This window comes from Amblyomma americanum, chromosome 2 (assembly GCF_052857255.1).
Source record: "Amblyomma americanum isolate KBUSLIRL-KWMA chromosome 2, ASM5285725v1, whole genome shotgun sequence".
NCBI lineage: Eukaryota > Metazoa > Arthropoda > Arachnida > Ixodida > Ixodidae > Amblyomma > Amblyomma americanum.
In genome coordinates, this window is record NC_135498.1 from 19,352,365 (window position 1) to 19,374,605 (window position 22,241).

The 22,241-nt window shown below is 46.8% G+C and overlaps 1 protein-coding gene and 1 pseudogene across 7 annotated transcripts in view; one reads left to right on the forward strand and one right to left on the reverse strand.

The window, feature by feature from the left end:
• LOC144120724 (Na(+)/citrate cotransporter-like) overlaps window positions 1-22,241 on the forward strand; it is a 44,000-nt gene that overhangs the window by 17,903 nt on the left and 3,856 nt on the right. For 3 of the 7 annotated variants that reach the window (XM_077653382.1, XM_077653385.1, XM_077653379.1), the window contains exons 2-12: window positions 4,238-4,609; window positions 5,405-5,554; window positions 6,335-6,450; window positions 7,039-7,181; window positions 7,838-7,937; window positions 9,789-9,914; window positions 11,590-11,709; window positions 17,286-17,363; window positions 18,728-18,835; window positions 19,937-20,117; window positions 21,562-21,723. In XM_077653382.1, coding sequence (XP_077509508.1) covers window positions 4,475-4,609; window positions 5,405-5,554; window positions 6,335-6,450; window positions 7,039-7,181; window positions 7,838-7,937; window positions 9,789-9,914; window positions 11,590-11,709; window positions 17,286-17,363; window positions 18,728-18,835; window positions 19,937-20,117; window positions 21,562-21,723 — 1,419 coding nt within the window. In that variant the 5' untranslated portion in view covers window positions 4,238-4,474. Of the gene's footprint in view, window positions 1-457; window positions 585-3,859; window positions 4,610-5,404; window positions 5,555-6,334; window positions 6,451-7,038; window positions 7,182-7,837; window positions 7,938-9,788; window positions 9,915-11,589; window positions 11,710-17,285; window positions 17,364-18,727; window positions 18,836-19,936; window positions 20,118-21,561; window positions 21,724-22,241 lie in introns of those variants that run through there. The other 4 variants (XM_077653384.1, XM_077653383.1, XM_077653380.1 and 1 more) reach the window with 4 other exon arrangements.
• On the reverse strand, window positions 12,577-12,718 carry LOC144122227 (U2 spliceosomal RNA; annotated as a pseudogene).

A 22,241-nucleotide genomic window follows, 5' to 3' on the forward strand; every position in this document is an offset into this window, starting at 1 on the left:
CTCCTCATTACTAAATATCTAACGTTGCACACGTCCCCACTTTCGCCAGAACCAATTATTCGATGGTGCATACGAGCGCCTTGCTTTGTTACGGAGTTTGACAAGCTTTGCTCCAATCATTCACGACAACGTGAGGCTGTGATACTGCTGCAATAAAAGCGCCACTGCGCGTATCGTAGCTGCTGGCCAACCCCGCAGACGTGTGACATGTGCCAGACATGCCACGACGTCACAAGACCGGTATCTTGGCTTGCGCTCGTTATGGCCATCGCGTCCACGTGCTTGCACTACTGTCCGAGGCAGGCGGTAATGGCGGAATCACGAGGTGAATGGCTTCAGAGATAAGATCAGCGAGGCAGCGGAAATACCGTCAAGCTACATGCGAGACACAATGGCTCCGCACTTGGCGTGCGTTTTAGATACTAGTGCAGGCATCCCCATTCAAACCTCTCAGTTGAGTGCTAGGTCAGACCGAGTTCTCTTAAGTATTTCGGCCTCTGCGTGTACGCAACATTTGGAGTCTTCAAGTCAGATTCCAAGAGAGAAAATTTGTTTTCTCGGCAGAAGCGCAAAAACGACGCAAGGCGAGTGCAGTCTTATCCATAATTTGACTTCATGGTTTCATGTGTAGTAAGTCTTGCGAGCTGACTCATATCACAGCGCTCAATATGGAGCAAACATCGGTTGGTAAATGCGTGATGTATTTAATATGTCACGACAACACTGGGCTCGATGCTCGCAGTAGGGGAGGGCTTGTTAATCCCGCCCCTAAGGGGTTCCTCGAAGTGCCGTCATTCTTAGCGTGTACGACCGTTTCGGCATGTCGCTTCCAGTTAAATGCAGACCCCACAGACGGGATCGAAACCGCGCGCTGGTGCTCATTGGTTTCAGAGCGTAGCCGTAGCAGACCTACCGCGGTCAGTGTAGGAACTAAAGGAAGGATATACACATAACCTTATGCTACGAAAAACTAGAAACCTAAAGAAAACTCAGAACTTCAACAGCCGCGGTCGCTCAGTGGTTATGGTGCTCGGCTACTGACCCCGGCCGCGGCGGTCGAATCTCGATGGAGGCGAAATTCTAGAGACCCACATGCTGTGCGATGTCAGCGCATGTTAAAGAACCCCAGGTAGTAGAAATTTCTGGAGCCCTCCACTACGGCATCCCTGATAGCCTGAGTCGCTTTGGGACGTAAACCACCATAAACCAAAATACGCACTGAATCTTTGGTGCAGCTGCCGAGCCTATATCTTATCAAGAGCACGGTCAGGTTGCTTGTTCCTCTCGAACACTTGAGTTTTGTTGGTGCGACAAGGTTTCACATATTCGACATAAACTTCCCCCCTTCCCCTCGGAAGATGGCGCGAAAGCACTCGGAGAATTTAACGACACCCGGGGAAATGTTTCGTTTTATGCGCAAGTTTCAGGGTTCAAACAACGCATAGAGGTTTTGTTCTTTTACTGAGTGTAAATGTGAGGACTTCCACTATTTTAGCGCAGCACACGGGATATTCGCTACACTTATTCGAGTTCGAAAGTCCCTTTGTAAATACGCTCAGCACTACGTCCATGAAGAGGCTATGAAACTGCTCAAAAGTTATTGCGCTGATATTAAAGCCAGTGGGAATAATGTCACATCGCTATAGCTTACGGAAGGATGGATTATTTGTTTTTTATATTTAGCATGAAAATAGTATAAGCAATAAAAAAATCGTTAAGAAAAAATGCAGAGTCCTTGAAATTAATTCGACAAGCGCTCGCTTTACAGCTCCGCTATACTTATCTTACACGTTTCAGTACTGTACCCTCAGTGCGCCCGCAACGCCAGGTAAACTGTAAAGAATTTTGCATTACAGCACAATATAATAAGATAGAATAGTATAGAACGTTTATTCTCAGTCATTTGTGCATGGCTGTAAGGCCGATGTATATGACTCGCCCATTACGCTGTGAATTTGGACCACTTAACCCGCTTAACGAGTTTGAATTAAACTTAACTCCGAACTTGACTGAGCACGCAACAAACCCCGCAGACCTTTCACGGCCTCATGCAGCCTGGCGCTAAGCGGCGACATAACAGCCTGTTTTTCCGATATCTCAGCCGACATTCTGTTAACTGGCGCTTTCGAGATGCAGTGGCGACCGCTGCTAAATCAACTAGCGCTCTGGATCCTCCTCGAGTAACTTGCCCTCGCTGGCATTGGGAAAGGGAAAGCTGCAGCGCCCCCTCTCTGCCGGTCCCAGCATCTGTTCACGCTTTCCTCCTTATCCGCCACTTGCGACTTTCTCTTCTCCTATTGGTTGCGTGACCACTCGCGTCACGTCTGTGCTAATCCACCGAACCGCACAGAATGAAGTTCCTGTAACAGGCCGTCGCTTATACAATGATGGCTTGTAGTTTCTTCATGCTTGCAATGTCGAAAAAAATCAAAATGCAAATAACCTCGACGCATGACGATTGGAATTTTCTATTGTGAAAGCCGACGCAGACGGCACATACACGCGAGCACGCGCGTGTGCCCGAACGGTGGGGGGGGGGGGGGGGGGGGATAAATTGATTCGCTTGTGGGCACACCTGTATTAGCCAAACCCACTTCCTCTGTCTACCGGCAGTCTTCTACAGACGTTCAGCAGTTAACACCTTTCGCTGTTTCTTTTTCCTTATCGCCGCAGCATATCTTAAATACTCTTCTGTTCCCACGGGGCGACTTGCCACTTCAGCTTGGAGAACCGGAAATTTCTTTCATGCGGTTATTTTTCTTCATCTATATAAACGGACGGCTGTGTGTTTATTGAGAAGCAGTGGCCATTCTTCATCGACCACCTGGAACTAAACTATGTTCATCGCTTGCGTTGCTTGATCAGACTAAAGTGCACAATACGATACTAATACATAAATATTGCAACTGCTATATTACGTGCTTAGAAAGTCTCTCCCTCTGTCTGTTTGTGTACTCCGAGCCAGCCATGTTTGTAATTACAGCGCTGTTTCATTTATGATCATTTCGTGCGCATATAAAACTGAAGTTACTCTCTTAGGAGTGTCGGATGTGTTCGGATTGTTCGGTAACTGATAATTTGTATAAACCTAAGAATATTCGTTTAGGTTCGTTACTGGCGTTAGTTACCCGCTCTGCAAATATAATTGGTTTTTTGAGAAAGGAAATGACACAGTATCTGTCTCATTTATCGTTGGACACCCGAACCGCGCCGTAAGAGAAGGAATAAAGGAGGGAGTGAAAGAAGAAAGGAAGAGAAAGGTGTCGTAGTGGAGGGCTCCGGAATAATTTCGACCACCTGGGGATCTTTAACGTGCACTGACATCGCACAGCACACGGGCGCCTTAGTGTTTCTCCTCCATAAAAACGCAGCCGCCGCGGTCGGGTTCAAACCCGGGAACTCCGGATCAGTAGCCGAGCGCCCTAACCACTGAGCCACCGCGGCGGGTTTCCGAAAATCCGACGATTTAATTTTTAATCATCTTTGTGTGCAATGATTGTGATCTTGTGACTTTGAAACACGCGACCGAAGAGTCAAAAGGAAATAAAAAACAATCATAAAACGCACGGAGGCCGGGCTTAGACGCGGCAATTACGATTCATGGGCGGAGTAATCTATCGAGGAAGTCCCGCTCGCCACTGCACCGCCGAGGGCAACCGCCTCGCCTCCGCGCGTACCCGACGTCGCCGATCGCTTAGAAACGTGAACGGAATGTATACGTATAGACGCGACCAGTCCAGTTGCTCGCCTTGCCTAGACGGGCGCCCAGTTGCCCGGATCTGTGCTGCTTGAACGCTTGCGTACTCACAGCGCCCGTGTCACGAGCGAGAGAGTTTACTTTCATCAGGGCCGCTCGCTGCGTTTGCTGCTTCCGTTCGCTTGCGCTCTACGCAGCCCGTTCCAAGTGACGGAAGAAACGTCAGCTGTACTTTCTGGGCTAGGGAGCTTGTTACCTTTGTGCATCTCTCCTGAGCGACCGTGGCATATCTAGCGCCTTGTCGGCAAAAACAGGCAGGCTGCCGCTATCCGTCTTGGCTTAGTGTCAAGAGGTGTAGTCACACAGCGAAACTCGCTGGCGCCACATCGCGTCAGTAAATACGCATGGACGCTTAGTCTGTGCATGTAGACGCTCCCCGGAAGGTGTACCGCTTTCGCGATGAACGTCTCAGGTTAGAGAATACCGTGACGAGAGCGTTGTTTCGGTCAAGAAAACGTCTCAATGTTGTCCTACGTGCAGCGCCGTCTCCGCGGCACACAGCCTTGGTACAGCCCGGCGAGACAGGACGATGAAGCCGACCAGACGGACGCTCAGGTGTGCGGTGTCGCTGGAGAGTGCCTGAGGTTATCCACAGTGACTCCTGGAGGACCGGTGCAGGTTGTTCGCGCTCGAAACCGCCATCATCCCGACGACTCGATCGAAGACGCCTCTGAATCTCCTCCGGGAGAAGCATTGCCACCACCACATACCGACGGCATGGCGGCTCCGAGCGGCGACGGCCTTGCGGCAACAAAGCGGGTCATCTGGTTCATGCGTTGCCATTGGCGGCGCATCCTGGCACTCCTGGCGCCCGTACTACTCTCTCCCTTGCTCATCTTCCAGGACACCAAGGTGAGAGTTGCGTCGCTGCTTAAATTGACGCGCCTAATTTAAAAGAAAAAAAAACACGCTGACTGGTTAGTATCGCTTTCCGCATAGTCTACGCTTTGAGTAGTAGGGATACCACTCCTAAACAAACTTCCACGTTGGACTAAACTTCTCCAAAAAACGTTGTAAAAGCATTAGAGAAGTATCCCGCGAAAGTCGACACTGAGTTTAAGCATTGAGTACCGCGTATGGGCTATAACAATTCTGCATAGTAACAGACACGACACGCACCTATAATGTAAGGTTTGTGCGCCATTCTCGGCTATATGCTTAACTAAATATAATAGTGTCACGCAGTGTACATCTATGGGAAGTATGCTTATGAAGCATCTAAAAATACTGCCGAGATTAGCACAAGTAGCGTGCTTACGTCAAAGGCCAATGGGCGAGAGTCCAGACCGCCGTCGTGGAAATAAATTCACTCGTGTCAGCCAGAGGCGTCGTCACTCCTGTAGCGAGTCAGACGTCGCCCTGCAACTGTCGGAAACGAGTCATGTACTTAAAGTTTCTGTCCTCCTCCGTAATACTAAGCTTGCTTGCTTCTTTGTTCAGAACTTCCTTACATGATACATACAGTTAAACGCACTCTCTGGACATGAGCGAAATCCCTTCAACTTTAGGCAGTTCGGGGGAGTTGCGACTTATATATAAGATCGACCTTCGCTCTTGCTGGAGCTCTGGGATGCGACATCGAATAGTTCAAATGGCGTTGCTGAAAAGCTGAGCTCGGCTAAACGCTGTATTTTTTTTACTTTTCAGGAGACGCGATGCGCCTACGTCATCCTGCTCATGGCAGTGTACTGGATGTTCGAAGTAGTCCACCTCTCTGTGACGTCACTGCTGCCTGTCTGCCTGTTCCCGCTTTTCGGTGTTCTGGACACGGCCAGCGCAACGGCGCCATACATGAAGGTGCGGTTGTGTTTAACCGGACACTGGCAAAGCATAGCGTACAGCCGCTAACGCATCTGAACCTACCTTGTTAAATATCGTTTTAGTAGACTATGGTTAGCGAGCCGACAGCTATGGGAGGACCAAGAAATCAGCGAGGCTTATATAGTGAAATAACTCGCCTGATTGGGCTTCTAGTGCTCTGGATGCGGAGTGCGATCTTTCAAAGAATTGCGTGACTGTATTAAGGCGAAGGCCTTTAATGGCTCATACTCGCGTCCGTGCGTTACATCCTAGGTCACGTGACCGTGTCCATCCGATATATCATATATCACATGACCTTGTGACGTGATCACAACCTGCCATCTGGACTGTGAGCCAACTTCCCACTGTGGAGAGTGGAGTGATCCACCGCCAAGCAACAATTGCGCATGCGCAGCGTGACGTCACCACTCCAATTCAAATCAGTGCAGTGAGTCGCAAACGGCTTTCGCCTTCCCGCAGTTAAGAGATATCTAAGTGCCTCCAGAGAATTTTTTTTTTCAAACGGAAGCCAATGAAAACAAAAAGAATCAAGCTCTTTCATATATTTTGAGGGGATGAGGTAGGGGGGACGCTCACGAACGATTTCAATCCTGATGTTCTACATTCTGTGGGTACATGCTGATAAGTATTGGTAATAATACATAGGCATATGCTCAAACGTCCACTCAGTCACAAAGTGTCATTCGTGGTTACATCATTGGCCACGTCGTCCTAAAGAGTAGACTAATACAGTAAAACGAACGTTGATACTTGTAGGATGTCATCATGATGTACCTGGCGGGGATGATCATCGCAGCAGCCGTAGAAAACTGCAACCTTCACTACAGGATTGCTCTACGCATTCTGCTCATCATCGGCACTAAAACGCTGTGGTGAGTTTCAGTTGCCATGGAAGCGCGGTGCCGTCGCCACTTATTTTATTTGGGACCTCTAAGATATGAGATTCTGTGAGGATTAGAGGGGTGCTTTGCAAGAGATTATAATGCAGGAACCACAACGGATAAGTTGTCCGAGGGCCTGTAATTAGCCTGAGACAGGAAAGCAATATCTGGAAGTTGCAGCCGTAGGACGAGATGTCATCCAGACCAGGGACTCAGAAGTAGGCGTATTATGAATTTATACCTCGGTGTATCAGAGACCACTCTCTACATGAGGCTTGCTGTGGTAGCGGAGGCAGTAGTCAATTACAGGCATCCGCTTGGAGAAAATTGAAATATATGGGAGTCCCTTCGAGCTTTGAACACGTTTTAAGCAAGGTTTCTTTCAGATCTGCCTTCTGAATAAAGAAAAAGAGCATTCGATATGCCTGAGCAAATGCTGGCCTTGTATTTACGGACCTGGAATTCTGCGTACGTCTTTTTTTTTTTTCAACGCCTGCAGTCAGATAATTTGGCCTTCCAGTCGTGTACCTAACGTTGTTTGCTCTTTCATCGCCGATTTGTCTTCTCCGACTTTCGCAGGCTCCTTCTGGGCTTCATGCTCACCTCGATGTTCCTGTCGATGTGGCTGAGCAACATGGCGACCACGCTCATGGTGCTGCCCATCGTAGACGCTGTCGTCAGCGAGATTTGCAAGAAAAACACTGAGGAGAATCTCAGGAGCGGTGAGCAGCACGAAGTACTTTTTTTGAAACCTTAATTCTTCACATCTATGTGATACGGCGTGCAGTAGCAACACAGCCGGCGTTGACTGAAATCGCCACATTTATTTAACATTTTTGGTAAAAATTACATTATGCTTCTTGAATACCTGTGCTATGAGGAGAGGCCGGGCTCCCTTCCTGATCATGTTTTAATTCTGTGATTTAAAAAAACGAATAAATTCAGACTGCATACGTGAGAAGGCAGATCACGGATTGAAAGAACGTATTTAAAAAACGGTAGAGAGATGCAAGGAATAAAAGAAACAAAAGAGCTCTAAGGAGCAGCCATCTTTATCTTATTTTGTTTCCCTATGTTTCTACGTACAGTCTTTACAGACTGAGCGAGTTCAAGGCGGCCATACACGCGTACGCCTAAGAGGAAGTCAGTAGATAAGCGCGAGCAATAGTTAAGCGTATGCAGTATAACCGGCAGATCTAATCTCTCGTGCGCTGTTCGCGAGTCGCTTTATCCACGAGAAACCAGTTAAGAGATACGCATGTGTTACTTTGAGATAGGAAGATGAAAGAGCAAGTTAGCAGCACGTGCCGCAGAAGTCAAGCACATTCACTCTATTACTGTGTAAAGCGTACTTTGATCTGTGTAACCAAAAACGCAGGCTCCCCAGAAAGTGGCTACACCAACGAAGCTTTTCCCGCAGACAACGCTGACGCCTCTGTCGAAAATTTCGAGATCCAGACCAAAGAAGATGCCCAAAAGTATGAGAAAATTACCATGCCATTCGTTTCTGTCGTGTTTGTCCCTTTTGAGTTTCTGAGAGGCAGCAGGTTGATCCTAGTTTCACAACACTTCTCATAAAGTTATTTTGAAAAATATTTTTAGCAAAGCTACGCCAGTGCCTAAGAACGCAGGTAGGGGTCTCAGATTAAATTGTAATTGCAAATTAAGGCAAATTTTCGCACCACCGGGTCACAAAGACAGTATAGTAAGCCATCTTCCGGAACAAAATGGCTCACGAATACAAAATTATAAGAATTCATAATAATTATCTACGCAGAGGTATGGCGCCACTGAAAATTAATGACAACATAGCTTCGTGTAACTGACCAGTAACTGAGGAAATACACATGTGTCACCTCAATTTCCTTTTACCCTCATAGAGCAGTTACTATGCCAGAAATTGTATAGTGTTGAACACAGGCATGTAGCCTGAAATTTTTTTGGGGTGGGGCCCGAGGCAGTTGTATAGGGCGAAGCCCGGTAGAAGGGGGGGGGGGGGGGGGGGGGCAGGGCCCATGCCTAACAATAACACTGCTGGGGGAAGGGGGGGAGCGATTTCGGGGTGAGGGGGCCTTGGACCCGTGCCTGGTCGAGCAACTTAGCTAGAAAGGCTGACTGCTTTGGCGACGTTCAACACTGGTGCGCCTTATTTGACGCTGAATTATCATCAGAAATTCCATTAGTCTGTGGCTTCTAAAGACTGCAAAATAAATATTCAGCCGAAAAGCTCGCATCGAAAAGGCTCACGTACCGTGATGTTTAAAACAACAAGGAACAAACAGCTAACTATAACTGAACAGTCGATGCCTTCATGATGTCACCGTTAGTCTTACGTACCACATGGCTCGTCTTCACGCGTGTATGGTGTTCGGCTTGGCTGGATGTTAGTCTTTTTAGAGCATCGCGAAGGAGGGTAACTGACTCCGTCACGTAACCGTCTGCACCATGCACCATATGTTTTTAGGCTTACATCTTTCTCTGTTTCTCCAAGCTCATATTACGCATCGCTGGACATAAACCACAATTTGATAGCGCTTATGTATATATAGCCCCTCTGTCCCATTTCTCGCTCTGTTTGCTGTTCTAAGATAGGTAACATTTCTTCAGCAGGAAGCAAGAGTTTAGTAGGCATTCAAAGCGCTGTCAAATTCAAATTGGGGAGTAAGCATTAAGCGAATACCAAATGGGGGCTTTCTGTCATAATGGCCGGTACCGTACGCATCAGGCAGCGAAGGCTTAACGATTTCAGTAAAGTATTCTTTCGTGAAAGGGCGTTAATGGTTTTTGTGCATGTTCCTTGGGCCAACCTTTTGCTAGAGTATACGGCAGCATTTTCGCTAGGCACTCTAGACGATCGGGACGTATTCGGAGGCGAAAAAATTTCACTCTGGGCGCCCACAAGCGAATCTTTAACGGGTACCGGTATATTGCGTGACGGAAGCGTTGACTTGTGTTTACGATACATGGGTCAAGAACGTATCGCCAATGGAGCGTTACTGGGTGGCATTCCGCGCAAAATGAGCCCGTGTTTGTATAAATATAATTGTTGGGAGAAATAATAGTTGAGCTAACAATCTACCTTCAATCCAAAGATCTCATGCGGTAAATTTCGTGTATGTATGCAGAGCAAATGGATCTGTATGTAAAAGCGTACTCAAGATATGGCGCTGAAAACTTTCACTGGTGACTTTCAGTGGCATCCCGCCATTTGTTCTCACTACTGTATACAGTACTGCTTGTCCTGCTGTTATTGTGCCAGCTTCTAATGATGTGCTGTGATTGCCGTTTCGTTTCATGCTGTTCTGAATTACTCTGACGTCATCACGCAGGACGTCGAGCTATGAGAAGTACCGGCACGCCATGCTGCTGGGCATCGCGTACGCATCCAACATCGGAGGCACAGGCTCGGTCATCGGTACGGCTCCCAACCTGGTCGTCATGGGGCTCGTCGACGAGTGAGTTAATTGTCGGATGGGGAGGTGTGACGTGTCGCAGCCTCATAGTCTGGACCCATGTGAAGACGAGGCGGTTTCATCGCGTTAAAGGCAGCAGTATGTATCGCTGTACAAGATGCGCCAGGTTTCGTTCACGAAACATGACGTAAACTCCTCATGAATGCTTTCGTTGCTGGTCAGCCTCGTTCGCTTTAGTTACAGCCTGCATTACTCACTTAACCACTGTTCGCGTTTTCCCTTTCTGTGATATATGTCCCCCCTACAACTATGCCTATGGTCGATGTGTAATACCACAATAAATAAATAAATAATACAGACACTCAAGTACATATTTCTGTAAGAAGCCAGCTTACAGACGCATCTTCCTAAATTCCATCAGGAGCACTTGTTTGCGGGTGCGCATGATTGCACGCATGCTCGCAACTTTTTTTGCGTTGCAAGAAGCCAAGAGGCTGGCGCTTTCCGGCCTGTGGCATATCCTGCTCTTCTGAGACAGTTATTAAACTGTGTCAAAAATGGTCGCTCGCATGAGAAAACTGTGCTTGTCAATGCCATAGACAAGCACAAAAAAAATAGAGTTTCAGGTGATTAAAAAGGCTACTGTTTTCCGCCTAAACAGTGGTGTTTCAAAACGGTTTGTCGACCTTTGCTTTTGTTCCCCACTTTTTTTGTCAGAGCGGCTTTTATTGAACATATTACAAGTTAAAGTAGATTTCAAAATAATAAAAATAACTCATAGGACGGTTGCCACCTGTGAAGCGAATATCAGCGATAACTTCGGTGACACTCAGTGCTGTACGTTTTTATATTAATGCCTCTGTAAAGGGGTTTTGAATGAGATGTGGGCGTCTAATTATGGATGATTTGTTCAATTTAGCGCTTGAAGTGGTCGTGCTACAATCGATGACAGTAGCGGCGGAAAGTTTATTCCAATCCCTAGTTGAAACAAGATGAGCTAACGAACAGGCTGCCATTGTTGAGGCGGCACAATGTCGGTGGTACGTAGTTCTTGGGATCTGCAGAGTCTTGTCGTGCAGCACGTTTGCGGCCAGCGTTCCCAGCTCGTTCATCCTCTATCCCACCCGCCGCACGTTAGCGGGCTCTGGCCCCCCGCTGACGTGCAGCATCCCGACCACGCAGTTTCCTCTCGGCTGCATCCACTGCCGCCTAACGCTGGCGTTTGCACCCTGTTCCATCCCCGGTTGCACAACCAGCAACATCTTCGCGATCTCGGAGCTTCCGTTCATTCCGACATTCTGACGAAGCCGCGCCCTCGGGCTCCCCGCAAAGCTTATGTGTCGATTCGCAGGGCCCAGTATGGCGTATAAAGCAGTCAAGGGCCTCTCCGCAGTGGCGGACATAAGGAAAAGTGTGGCGCGCTCGCACTTGCCTGAACATCTTCCCAAACTCTCCTTCTCCCGCTCATTTCTCCTCTCTTCCTCTCATTTTTTTTCTTTTTGATATCTACTAATGCAACTCCTTCTTTCTTCTTTCACCACCTCCTTCCTCCCCTCCCTCACGGCGTGGCTGAGGTGTCCACCGGAAAGCGAGACAGCTACTCCTTCAAAACCAATCATTTTTGCGAATAATTTAAAAAAATGGTCCTATACATTGTCTGTCGCACCTTTTTGCCATGTATTACATATCATGGTGTCATTCCGATTCTGCACTGCAGACTGTACCCCAAGTCCGGCAGCCTGAGCTTCGCCACTTGGATGATATACAACGTGCCGGTCATGATCGTATGCGTGGCCTTCGCCTGGCTCTACCTCTACTTCCAGTTCGTGCCCAAAAGGTCAGTGTTCATTGCACGCAGCAGGACCGGGGTTCAATCCTGGTCCCGGAGGCCACGTTTCATTGAAGGCAGAACGCAAAGGCAAAAGGCGCCTGTGTGCTGTGTGATGTCGGTGCACGTTAAGGTTCACCAGGTGGTCTAAATTAGTCCGGAGCCCTCCCCTACGGCATTCATCATATCCTGAGTCGCTTCGGGACGTTAAATCCCAGATACCATACTACATACCAGTACCAATCTCTGCCACCGGGATATTATTGAAATGCTTGAAACAGTATAAGATAATCATAGGCATTTCAAGTTTAGAGAACTGAGAGTGCCTTGCAGCAGCGCGGCCGGTTGAGTCTTAGATGGTTCCACTCATAGAAGAAATGACATGTGCGGATTCAGGACCGTGTACATTGTTTTTTGATGTATGTTAATGTTTATTGTACGACGTTTCCTCGGTTTCATATTGGCACTTTATGCCCGAATCGGTCTATGTATCGGCAGTGCCTACGCGATTTGAAAAAAAAAATGGAAAATTGGTTTTTGGGGAAAGGAAATGGCGCAGTATCTGTCTCAAATATCGGCCGACGACACCTGAACCGCGCCGTAAGGGAAGGGATAAAGGAGGAAGTGAAAGAAGAAAGGAAAAAAGAGGTGCCGTAGTGGAGGGCTCCGAAATAATTTCGACCACCTGGGAATCTTTAACGTGCACTGACATCGCACAGCACGCGGTCTGTCTGTATGTCTGTTGTTGCCAGGAAGAAAGAAAAGGAAAGTGCACAAGCCTGCTCACTGGCTCTAGCCGAGCCACAATCGCTACCACGTGCAGATAGCAGGAGGGTTGAAAGATGGGATAGAAAGACAGGATAGTAAAGACGCGCTAAAGACAAGGCCGATCCCGGAGGCAGTGCAATACCGGGCCAACCGGCGGCGGAAGTGAAGCAATTTTCAATCTTTCCGGCACATTTCCAAAAATAAGTCCAATTGGACCCGTAACAGATACTCTACGGGATCCGGACAGTATAACACACGGGTGCCTTAGCGGCCGCCTTAGCGTTTCGCCTCCATCTAAACGCAGCCACCGCGCCCGGCACCTGGGGATCTTTAATGCGCACTGACATCGCACAGCACATGGACGCCTTAGCGTTTCGCCTCCATCGAAACGCAGCCACCGTGGTCGGGTTCGAACTCGGGCTCGGTGGCTGCGTTTCGATGAAGGCGAAACCCAAAAGGCGCCCGTGTGCTCTGCGATGTCAGTGCACGTTAACGATTTCCAGGTGGTCGAAATGATTCCGGAGCCCTCCACTGCGGCACCTCTTACTTCCTTTCTTTGCCAAAGATTTCAAAACGATGCTAATTAACCCTGTCTAATCTGTGAATCAGTCAGTCCGAGTGTATTTCGCGCGTGGTATGTAATGTCTTGAAACTGTTTCTTTGCATGCTCTTAGCTACATGATCAACCTGTCATCATAGTTTCACTGTGGGTCTCGTTGAATCATCGTCAGGAATAAATTCCCTGTATATGGTCTGGCAGCTGTTATAAAATCCCTCCTGCTCTTGTCAGGCGATATTGAGACGAACCCTGGTCCTGATAAATTGGACCGTATTCTTGCTAAGCTGGAGACATTGTCAACTGGTCAAGACCAAATAATCACCGATGTACAGGACCTTAAGCGTCAGATGCGTTCTATTGACATAACAATTTCTGATTTGAGTAAGCGCGTAGCTGACCTAGAAAGTGTTTTCCAGGGTTTCTCTACTCTCAAAACCGATCTACAATCTGCCCAATCTGTCTCCGCTAAAACTGCTGCTCTTGTTACTAACCTTGAAGCTCGGTTAGATGACACCGAAAATAGGTCACGCCGTAACAATTTGATATTCTATGGCCTTTCGGATTCTAATTCGCGCGAAACGCTCGTTGAATCGGAAGAATTAATAATCCACCATTGTCAGGACAAATTACAGATAACCTTGGACACAAGTCAAATTGAGCGTGCACATCGTTTGGGCCGCTATGAGGAAGGCCGTCGACGGCCGATTATAGTAAAATTTTTGTCCTCTAAAACAAAAGAAACTATCCTCTCAGAGGGGCCCAAGTTGAAGGGCACCGATTTTAGCATCGGAGAAGACTTTTCCCTTCCTGTTCGAAAAGCACGCAAACACCTTGTCGCGTTAGCAAAAGCAGAAACCGGACTGTTCTCCCTGCGGTACAAGACACTTTTTCTCGGAAAAAAAAAAAACGCTACACCTTTGATGCTGCCACAGAAACGGTTACAGAAATAGCATAGCGCTTATCTCGCCACCGTCACAAATCTAATATTTGCTATACCACTCCTCGAGAGAATATTTGTCTGTCGGTTATCTATACCAATATACGCAGCCTGCTTTCAAAGACCGATCTTCTGTCCAGTCTCGTGTCTTCAACGGGCAGCAATCTGCTCGTTTTGACAGAGACATGGCTGACTGATAGTATAAGCGACGCTGAAGTTCTTTGCAACTTACCAAACTTTAATCTTTTGCGTGCTGATCGCACTAGCTCTCGAGGGGGTGGCGTCCTTATTGCTACAAGCAATCAGTTACAGTGTTCCCACATGAACATCACATCAGACCTCGAAATACTATGGCTCCTTTGCCGAGCCACACCAGTATCTATATTGATTGAAGTTTGTTACAGACCCCCTCATAATAGTCCCGAATTCCCCCGTAAACTGCAGAACATTTTAAACGAACGTAAAACTAGACACCCTAAGGCACACATCCTCCTTTACGGAAATTTCAACTATCCTGGCATAAATTGGTCTACTCCTCATCAACCTGTTTTTAGACAGGATGAATCCCGTGAATTTATAGATGTCTGCCTAAACTTTAACCTAGCGCAACTAGTAACACAGCCTACACGCATCGCCGGAGATACTGCTAACATTCTTGACCTCATACTATCTAGCTACCCCGACAGCCTCAACGCTATCACTTACCTCCGTGAAACCAGCGATCATAAAGTTATTCATGCATGCTTTAACTTCTCTCCAATGACAAAAGAAACTTCCCAAAAAACAATTTCTCTTTACAACAAAGGAAACTATGAGGCCTTCAACGCGGAATTGGAGGCCTTTTTTCCATCTTATCAGGAATCATTTGACGAACAAGACATCCACACAAACTGGTCAGTGTTTAAACACAAAATGAATGAATTGACTGACAAATATATCCCCAAATGCAGCTTCCGCGCTAACCACCACAGACCATAGTTCAAAACTCTTGGAAGATTAGGAAATAAAAAGAAACGCCTCTTCAGAAGTGCCAAACTGAGCAGAGCAGACTGCGCATGGGAAAAATATTACGGTGCTGAAAAGGCGTATTTGGTCGCACTAAAAAACGCTAAACGTTCCTTTTATCATATCGACGTGCCAAATATACTTACAAATAACCCGACTAAATTCTGGCAGCTTTTAAATCCCCAATCTTCGCGCGTTGTTACCCTGACTGACAATTCTGGACGTGTTATTTCGGACGTTGAGTGCGCTAACATATTTAATTCTGCCTTCGCATCTGTATTCACTAAAGAACAAGAACCACCACCCCTCATGACAACCAATGACCCCACAACTGCAATGCCAACCGTTACGTTCGCAGAAACCGGCATATCCCTTCTAATAGATAAATTAAAACTTTCTTCATCCACCGGCATTGATGGAATTAACACAAAAGTCCTAAAGAACACTCGCCATGCATCTGCCAAGTTCTTATGCTTACTGTTCGCGCAGTCCATTTCAATGGGTATCATACCCCACGACTGGAAAGTGGGGAAGGTCATTCCAGTACACAAGTCGGGTAAAAAAGATTCGCCACTTAACTACCGCCCCATATCACTAACCAGCATACCCTGCAAGCTCATGGAACACGTCATTTACTCTTTAACAATGCTGTTTCTGGACTCAAATAATTTCTTCCATTCATCACAACACGGATTTCGTAAAGGATACTCCTGTGAAACTCAATTATCTATCTTCGTTCATGACCTGCATGCCAACCTTGTCGCTAACCTCCAAACCGACGCAATCTTCCTCGACTTCGCTAAGGCTTTCGACAAGGTATCCCACAACCGCCTCTTTCTGAAACTTTCCTGCCTAAGCTTGCATCCTGACATACTAGCATGGATAAAAGAATTTTTGACTCACCGTTCCCAATCAGTCGTCATTAATAATCAAATGTCTAACTTATTACCAGTTTACTCAGGGGTGCCCCAAGGATCCGTCCTAGGGCCTCTTTTGTTTCTAATTTATATTAACGACCTGCCTCAGAAATTAGATTGCCATATTCGGATGTTTGCCGACGATTGCGTTATTTACAAAACAGTTACTGACTCCGTTAACCAGCAATCCCTACAAGATAACCTAAATCTGGTACAAAACTGGTGCAACGACTGGCTAATGACACTTAATATAAACAAATGCAAGTATATATCTTTCCACCGTCGCAGTAATCCTCTCCTGTTCCCCTACTCTATCTCTAACGTTCCTATCGACCCTGTTCAATCATATAAATATCTCGGTGTTAATCTTAGTCATGACCTCACGTGGAATAGCCATATCGCGAACATTATTTCATCTGCTAACAAAACGCTTGGCTTCTTAAAGCGTCATCTCCACTCTGCCCCCCAGCATGCTAAGCTACTCGCATACAAATCACTAGTTCGATCAAAATTAGAATACGCATCACCCATCTGGTCTCCGAAACAAGTATACCTTACTAACTCACTTGAATCAGTTCAAAATAGGGCAACTAGATTCATTCATTCCTCGTACTCTATTGATATCAGCATATCAGCTCTGAAATCGCAGTCCAATCTACCTACTCTTGCACTTCGTCGCCACATTGCTAGTTTATCCCTATTTCATAAATTCTTTCATTCCGAGCTATCACAGGAACCCTATATCGGCCCTCCCCCACCGCGCTTTTCTCTTCGCACCGGACATCAGCAGCAGGTATCTCGGCCACGAGCACGCACAACAACTTTTTCTTCATCATTCTTTCCCCGGACTGCTAGCGACTGGAACGGCCTTCCCCATGAACTTGCTGCCATCACATGCCAAACTATGTTTCTTAACCAAATTACGCGTTTGCTTGCATCACGATAATCATTTTTCTTTGTATAACTCGTTCAATTTTTGTGTACTTTTTCTGTTGTTAATCTATGTGTGTGCCACCCCTTATGTAATACCCTCACACGAGGGTCTTAAGGAAATAAAGTGAAGTGAAGTGAAGTGAAATTCACTGTGCCGGCAAACATACGCCAGGTAAGGTTTGCTGAACGCCAAGTAAGGCTATTTTGATCATCTTAAATAAGGGAATACACTTCTGACGACTCATCACAATTTCGGGGAGAAGCTTTGAGGAATTATTGCATCTCAATCGTACTTAACTCTAACGTGCACTCCGCGATCTTACGATGAGCCGCAGTCTTATTTGGACGCTTTGGATGCTAGCGCTCAAGTTGAGTAAAAAGTGTGGCTCTGAAGCCACATTCACCTCTGAAAACGGGCTTTGTTTCGTTTTACAGCTTGCTTAAGTTATTGCTTACAACGTTTCAGGTTACGCGGACAACATCTGAACCCGGAAAGCGTTCGAACCGCTATCAAGAAACGCCATAGTGATCTGGGAGCACTAACGTGAGTATGATCTTTGTGCAGCTAATACTGCTCGATAAATCCAGAGAAGAACGTGGCGTCGGAAGACGTACATCATTCGCCCTTGAAACAGCTGAAGACATTAGCGATAAATTTGTAACTTACGCTTTGAGCGAATAACGCAGACCCGCACTTGCACTGCACTGAAATTAAACAAGAACAAGAATATAAAGTCATTATGGTGTATCTGCAATGTCTTTTAGAGTTGTGTACGTTCCCAACCTTTCGCTAAAGATACTCAATTCTAGCGCTTCAGGCTAAAGGCGAGGTGTTAATTAATGCTTCTTTTTCACACTTGTCATGAAGGCGAGAGCGAGAAATGTGTATTAAAAGCTGCTCATGCTGTTCTTGTAGGGTTTTGGGGCCCTGCCAAGTCGCCCGCTTGGAATTTTTGGCCCAAAACCCCACCATAAATCTTACTTGCAAATTTTATAAAGAGTAATTTTGCTCTGTGTATATTCAGAGCGTGGTACGCGAATAGCGCACATTTCGCTTTTCTCTTAGGTTGCGAGTTCAAAGCGTGCTCTGTTAGCGTATACATGGACCTCATATAAATCAACGCAGCAATGGTGGAGCCGCCATGCACAGTCGGGAACAAAATTCTGTGGACCACGTGCTCCGCTAACTAATCCCATAGTTCTATTATTAGCCAGCAGCTGGAGGCCACACTTGTGAAGGTGAAAGTCAAAATCCCTTTCTTTCACATCCACAAGTATGGTCTCCAGCCCGCGGTTAATAATAGAGCTATAAGTTTTGTTTGTGGAGTGCGTGGTCCAGAGACTTTTGTCCCTTACTGTACGGCGATTTTAATCGCATTTTCGTAGGCTGTAGCAATTACCTAGCACAAGCCTACGTCAAGCAGCCAAAGTCATTTCGGAGCAACGACTTGGTCCTTTACCATGTGAGTTTTCGCCTGAAATCTGAACACAGATGCCTTGGCAGCATTAATGTTCTTTCTCGTGTTCAATTTTTTTTTTTCGAGAGCACTAATTTGCGATACCCGCCGCGGTGGCTCAGTGGTTAGGGCGCTCGACTATTGATCCGGAGTTCCCGGGTTGGAACCCGACCGCGGCGGCTGTGTTTTTATGGAGGAAAAACGCTAAGGCGCCCGTGTGCTGTGCGATGTCAGTGCACGGTAAAGATCCCCAGGTGGCCGAAATTATTCCGGAGCCCTCCACTACGGTACCTCTTTCTTCCTTTCTTCTTTCACTCCCTCCTTTATCCCTTCCCCTACGGCGCGGTTCAGGTGTCCAACGATATATGAGACAGATACTGCGCCATTTCCTTTCCAAAAAAAAAAAAACCAATTATATATAATGATATATAATTTGCGCCGATTTCTCAAGGTTCCACGAAGGAGCCGTGCTGTTCATCTTCGTCATCATCGTACTGCTGTGGTTCTTCCGGGACCCTTACGTCGTCACCGGCTGGTCTTCCTTTTTCGCACTTGGAAAGTGAGTTGTCAAAGTCTTAACTCGTCGGCTCATATGAAGCTCCTATGAAGGCACAATGCAATCACAGAGAGAACCTCTTAAAGCAAAGTTGCTGTGATGCAATTTCACACTTCTTCACAAGCTTATTGAAGATAGCCACACTGTTATCGTTAAAAACAATCGAGTGTGCTATTATCGTGTTTGGATGGTGTACGCTCCGTATACAAGGTAATAGAGAACAATTGAAAGCGAGGCAGAGATGCGGATATAGGCTTAGCACGAACGTCGTTACAAAGCATTATCCAATTTTTGGAAGAGATACTATTAAAAATCAGCTGTGTACAAGTGAATGACAAGTGAATGACGCCCCTCTTCAGCATGTTAAAGTAAATTATTCATTTTGCGTTCGCATTTCTTTTCTCTGAAGTTTCCCTCAAGCAAGATTCTCTACGTGCAGTTTCTACGCGTATATTATTATTGCTTCAGCGCATACGCAGGGACGGAAATAGAGGAGCAACCCACGCGAAATAGAGAGAAGAAAATTTTCTTTCCTCACAGGAGAATTTGTGCAATGTTTTTGACCAATAACTTGCAGTAACAACAGAATTTTTGCGGAACTTGAGGAAAGCAGAACAGAACTACAGACTACAGAAAACTACTGCAGAGAAAACTTCAGTACTACGGGAAAATACTACAAAACAACAGAAAATTATGTCGTTACGACAAAACTGCAAAACCATTTTGTCGTATTTTTGACACGGTTCTGTCTTTATTTTTTCGACTGTGGAGAACAAAAGAACTACGCCTTAACAAATGGCGCTTAACTCTGCGAACAGGGTTTTAAATGAACGCATGATAATGCATTACCCTCGGCCCACAGCTTTCTTGAGCTCATTTAAACCTCTTTTTCGCAAATAAAAGGGCATCGCACAATTTTCACGTGGTTCTCTTTAGTTCGTTTCTCTATTACCACTGATCATATGTACAGCTCAGGCCTCTACGGCACTCTGATGTCTCACGCTTTCTAGCAAGCCGTTCTTGCAGAGCGCAGAGCACAACGCGCAGTGTCGCTTGTTTCCCTTGCGAATGCGGCAATGCACAGCGCGTCGTGGCGAAGTGCAGGAAGATCAAGGACGCCACGCCAGCCATGCTGTTCGTGAGCGTCCTGTTCCTGGTTCCGGCGCGGCCGTTGGCCGATCCTCAGGGCCCGGCACTGCTCGAGTGGAGCGTGGTGCAGCGGAAGATCCCCTGGGGCGTGCTCCTTCTTATGGGCGGAAGCTTCTCCATGGCAGAGGCGTCCAAGGTGTAGTGTTTTCTCAAATGAAAGCTAGCGCCACCTAGGCGCACTGCCGGACTTGTAAGAAGAGGGCCAGACCTGGGATGGGGACAAGAGGAGAGAACATGGTGGTGCGCGGCAGTTTGGTTGAATAAAGTAATTTAATCAGTTATAATCAGCCTCAGGCGTCCCTTTAGGAAGACGCCCCGAGCGGGCAGAGACACTACACAAAGTAGGCCGCTTTGCTCGGCGCTCCCAAAGAACTTCGCTGGCCAGAATTAGCCTTGGGAGAATAGCTAGAGCTTGGTACTAGGGTCCCTAGAAATACTTGCAAGTATTTCTAGGGACCCTATTGGTACGGTGAAATACAGAGCGCCGGAAGCATTTTCCGCGCACTTTTCGATACTAATCTACTGGCGCCGATATGTCGAAAATCGAAGCTACCAGGACTGATGATCTACGCTCTGCTATTTATGCGCAGTCGCACTGAAGACTTCGGATCCATCAGAGTGATTCCACTATTTTATACGTAATTACCGCCTATATCGGTTGAACATGGCGCCCAGGAAAGCTTCGTATGTCAAAAATATATGTTACAACTGTTTGTACAGCGTTTCTTGTGTGTGTGTGGGGGGGACTGATCAATTCCACAACCGTGGACAAAACTGCCCAGGACACGTGATCGACAGTAAAAGCATATAGTTTTGTTATAAGCCGGTGGTTGCAGATCACACTCGTGGAGATGAAACTATAGGCCTTGGACTCTATAATATGCGCTAGTGAGATCAGCCGAACAAGAGCGCTCTTCGCACCTATAAGCCAGTATCGTCAGTCGCGCGTTAGAAAAGTGCAGCGCAACAGGATCGCAACATGTTTATTTTATTTTTTGCCATCTAGTGACTTGTATAGCTATCACAGATGCCATGTTGGGAGTTTTCCGAATATTAACGAAGGAATTGGCTGGTTTCAATGAGAAATTGCGCGCAGTGCGTCTATACTGGACGATGAAATCATGCAACTTTAGAAGTATACTGTTATGTCTGTTTTTTTTACGCGCATTATTTTTGCTATAAACGCCTCATCCTAACACACGTGAAAGCCTTCAGAAGCGTAAAGATAGTAAAAGTCATTTGCGCCGTTAAGCACGTTTTTTTTTTTGTTCTGGGTAACATTGACACTTGCCTGTCACTTGTCCGTCATACACGAGCTAAGGTACATCTAAGCCACAATGAAGTTCTTCCTCTTCCTCCCATTTATCCTGAGCGAATGCAGCAAGGATGGTTAGCTGACAAGAGCTGCGGCGGGCCGCTTTTCAACACACAACACAGTTGCAGCTGTTAGTCCAGTTCTAAACTTATCGTTTAAGGAATGTTTAAGAGGTAAACTGATTATTTTCGTGAACATCACCTCTCAGTTATCCTCGAAGTGCTTAGAATTCATGCTCGCGAAATCCCGTCCCGTTGCGTCGCAGAAATCTGGTCTGTCGAAAATGCTGGGTCAGTACCTGACGGGACTGGACGTACTGCACCCGGTGTTGCTGGTGGCTGTTCTCTGCGTCTTCACCACCACGGTCACCGAGATCGCCAGCAACACGGCGACTGCTAGCGTGCTCCTGCCCATCACAAGCTACCTCGTAAGTCTCAACCTTGTTGAACAGAGCCTTTGTGAAGTACAGCCTGGCTTAAGGGTGACAAGCTGAGAAAGTTGATCTTCATTAAGAGCCACGGTTGTCACAGCCTAGCGTTTTGCAAACGGATTGGTCGTTGTTTAGATGATACAGTGAAAGTGAATAGAAATAAAAAAAAGTAGAACAATATGCCACTCTTGCTACGCTTACTTTTAAGCGTAGCAGGGGGCGGCAGAAGGTTAGGTGGGCGGATGAGATTAAGAAGTTTGCAGGCAAAGGGTGGATGCAGCTGGCAAAGGACAGGGTTAATTGGAGAGACATGGGAGAGGCCTTTGCCCTGCAGTGGGTGTTGTAAGGCTGCTGCTGTTGCTGCTGCTCCTGATGATGATGATGATGATGCCACTCTACTGTGGGAAAAGAGGCAAGGAATGGATGTCATTGTCCCCCCCCCCCCCCCCCCCCCCCCAGAATGTAACAAAGCTATATATACGGCAAGCTCGATTCGACCGACCTCTCTGCTTTGC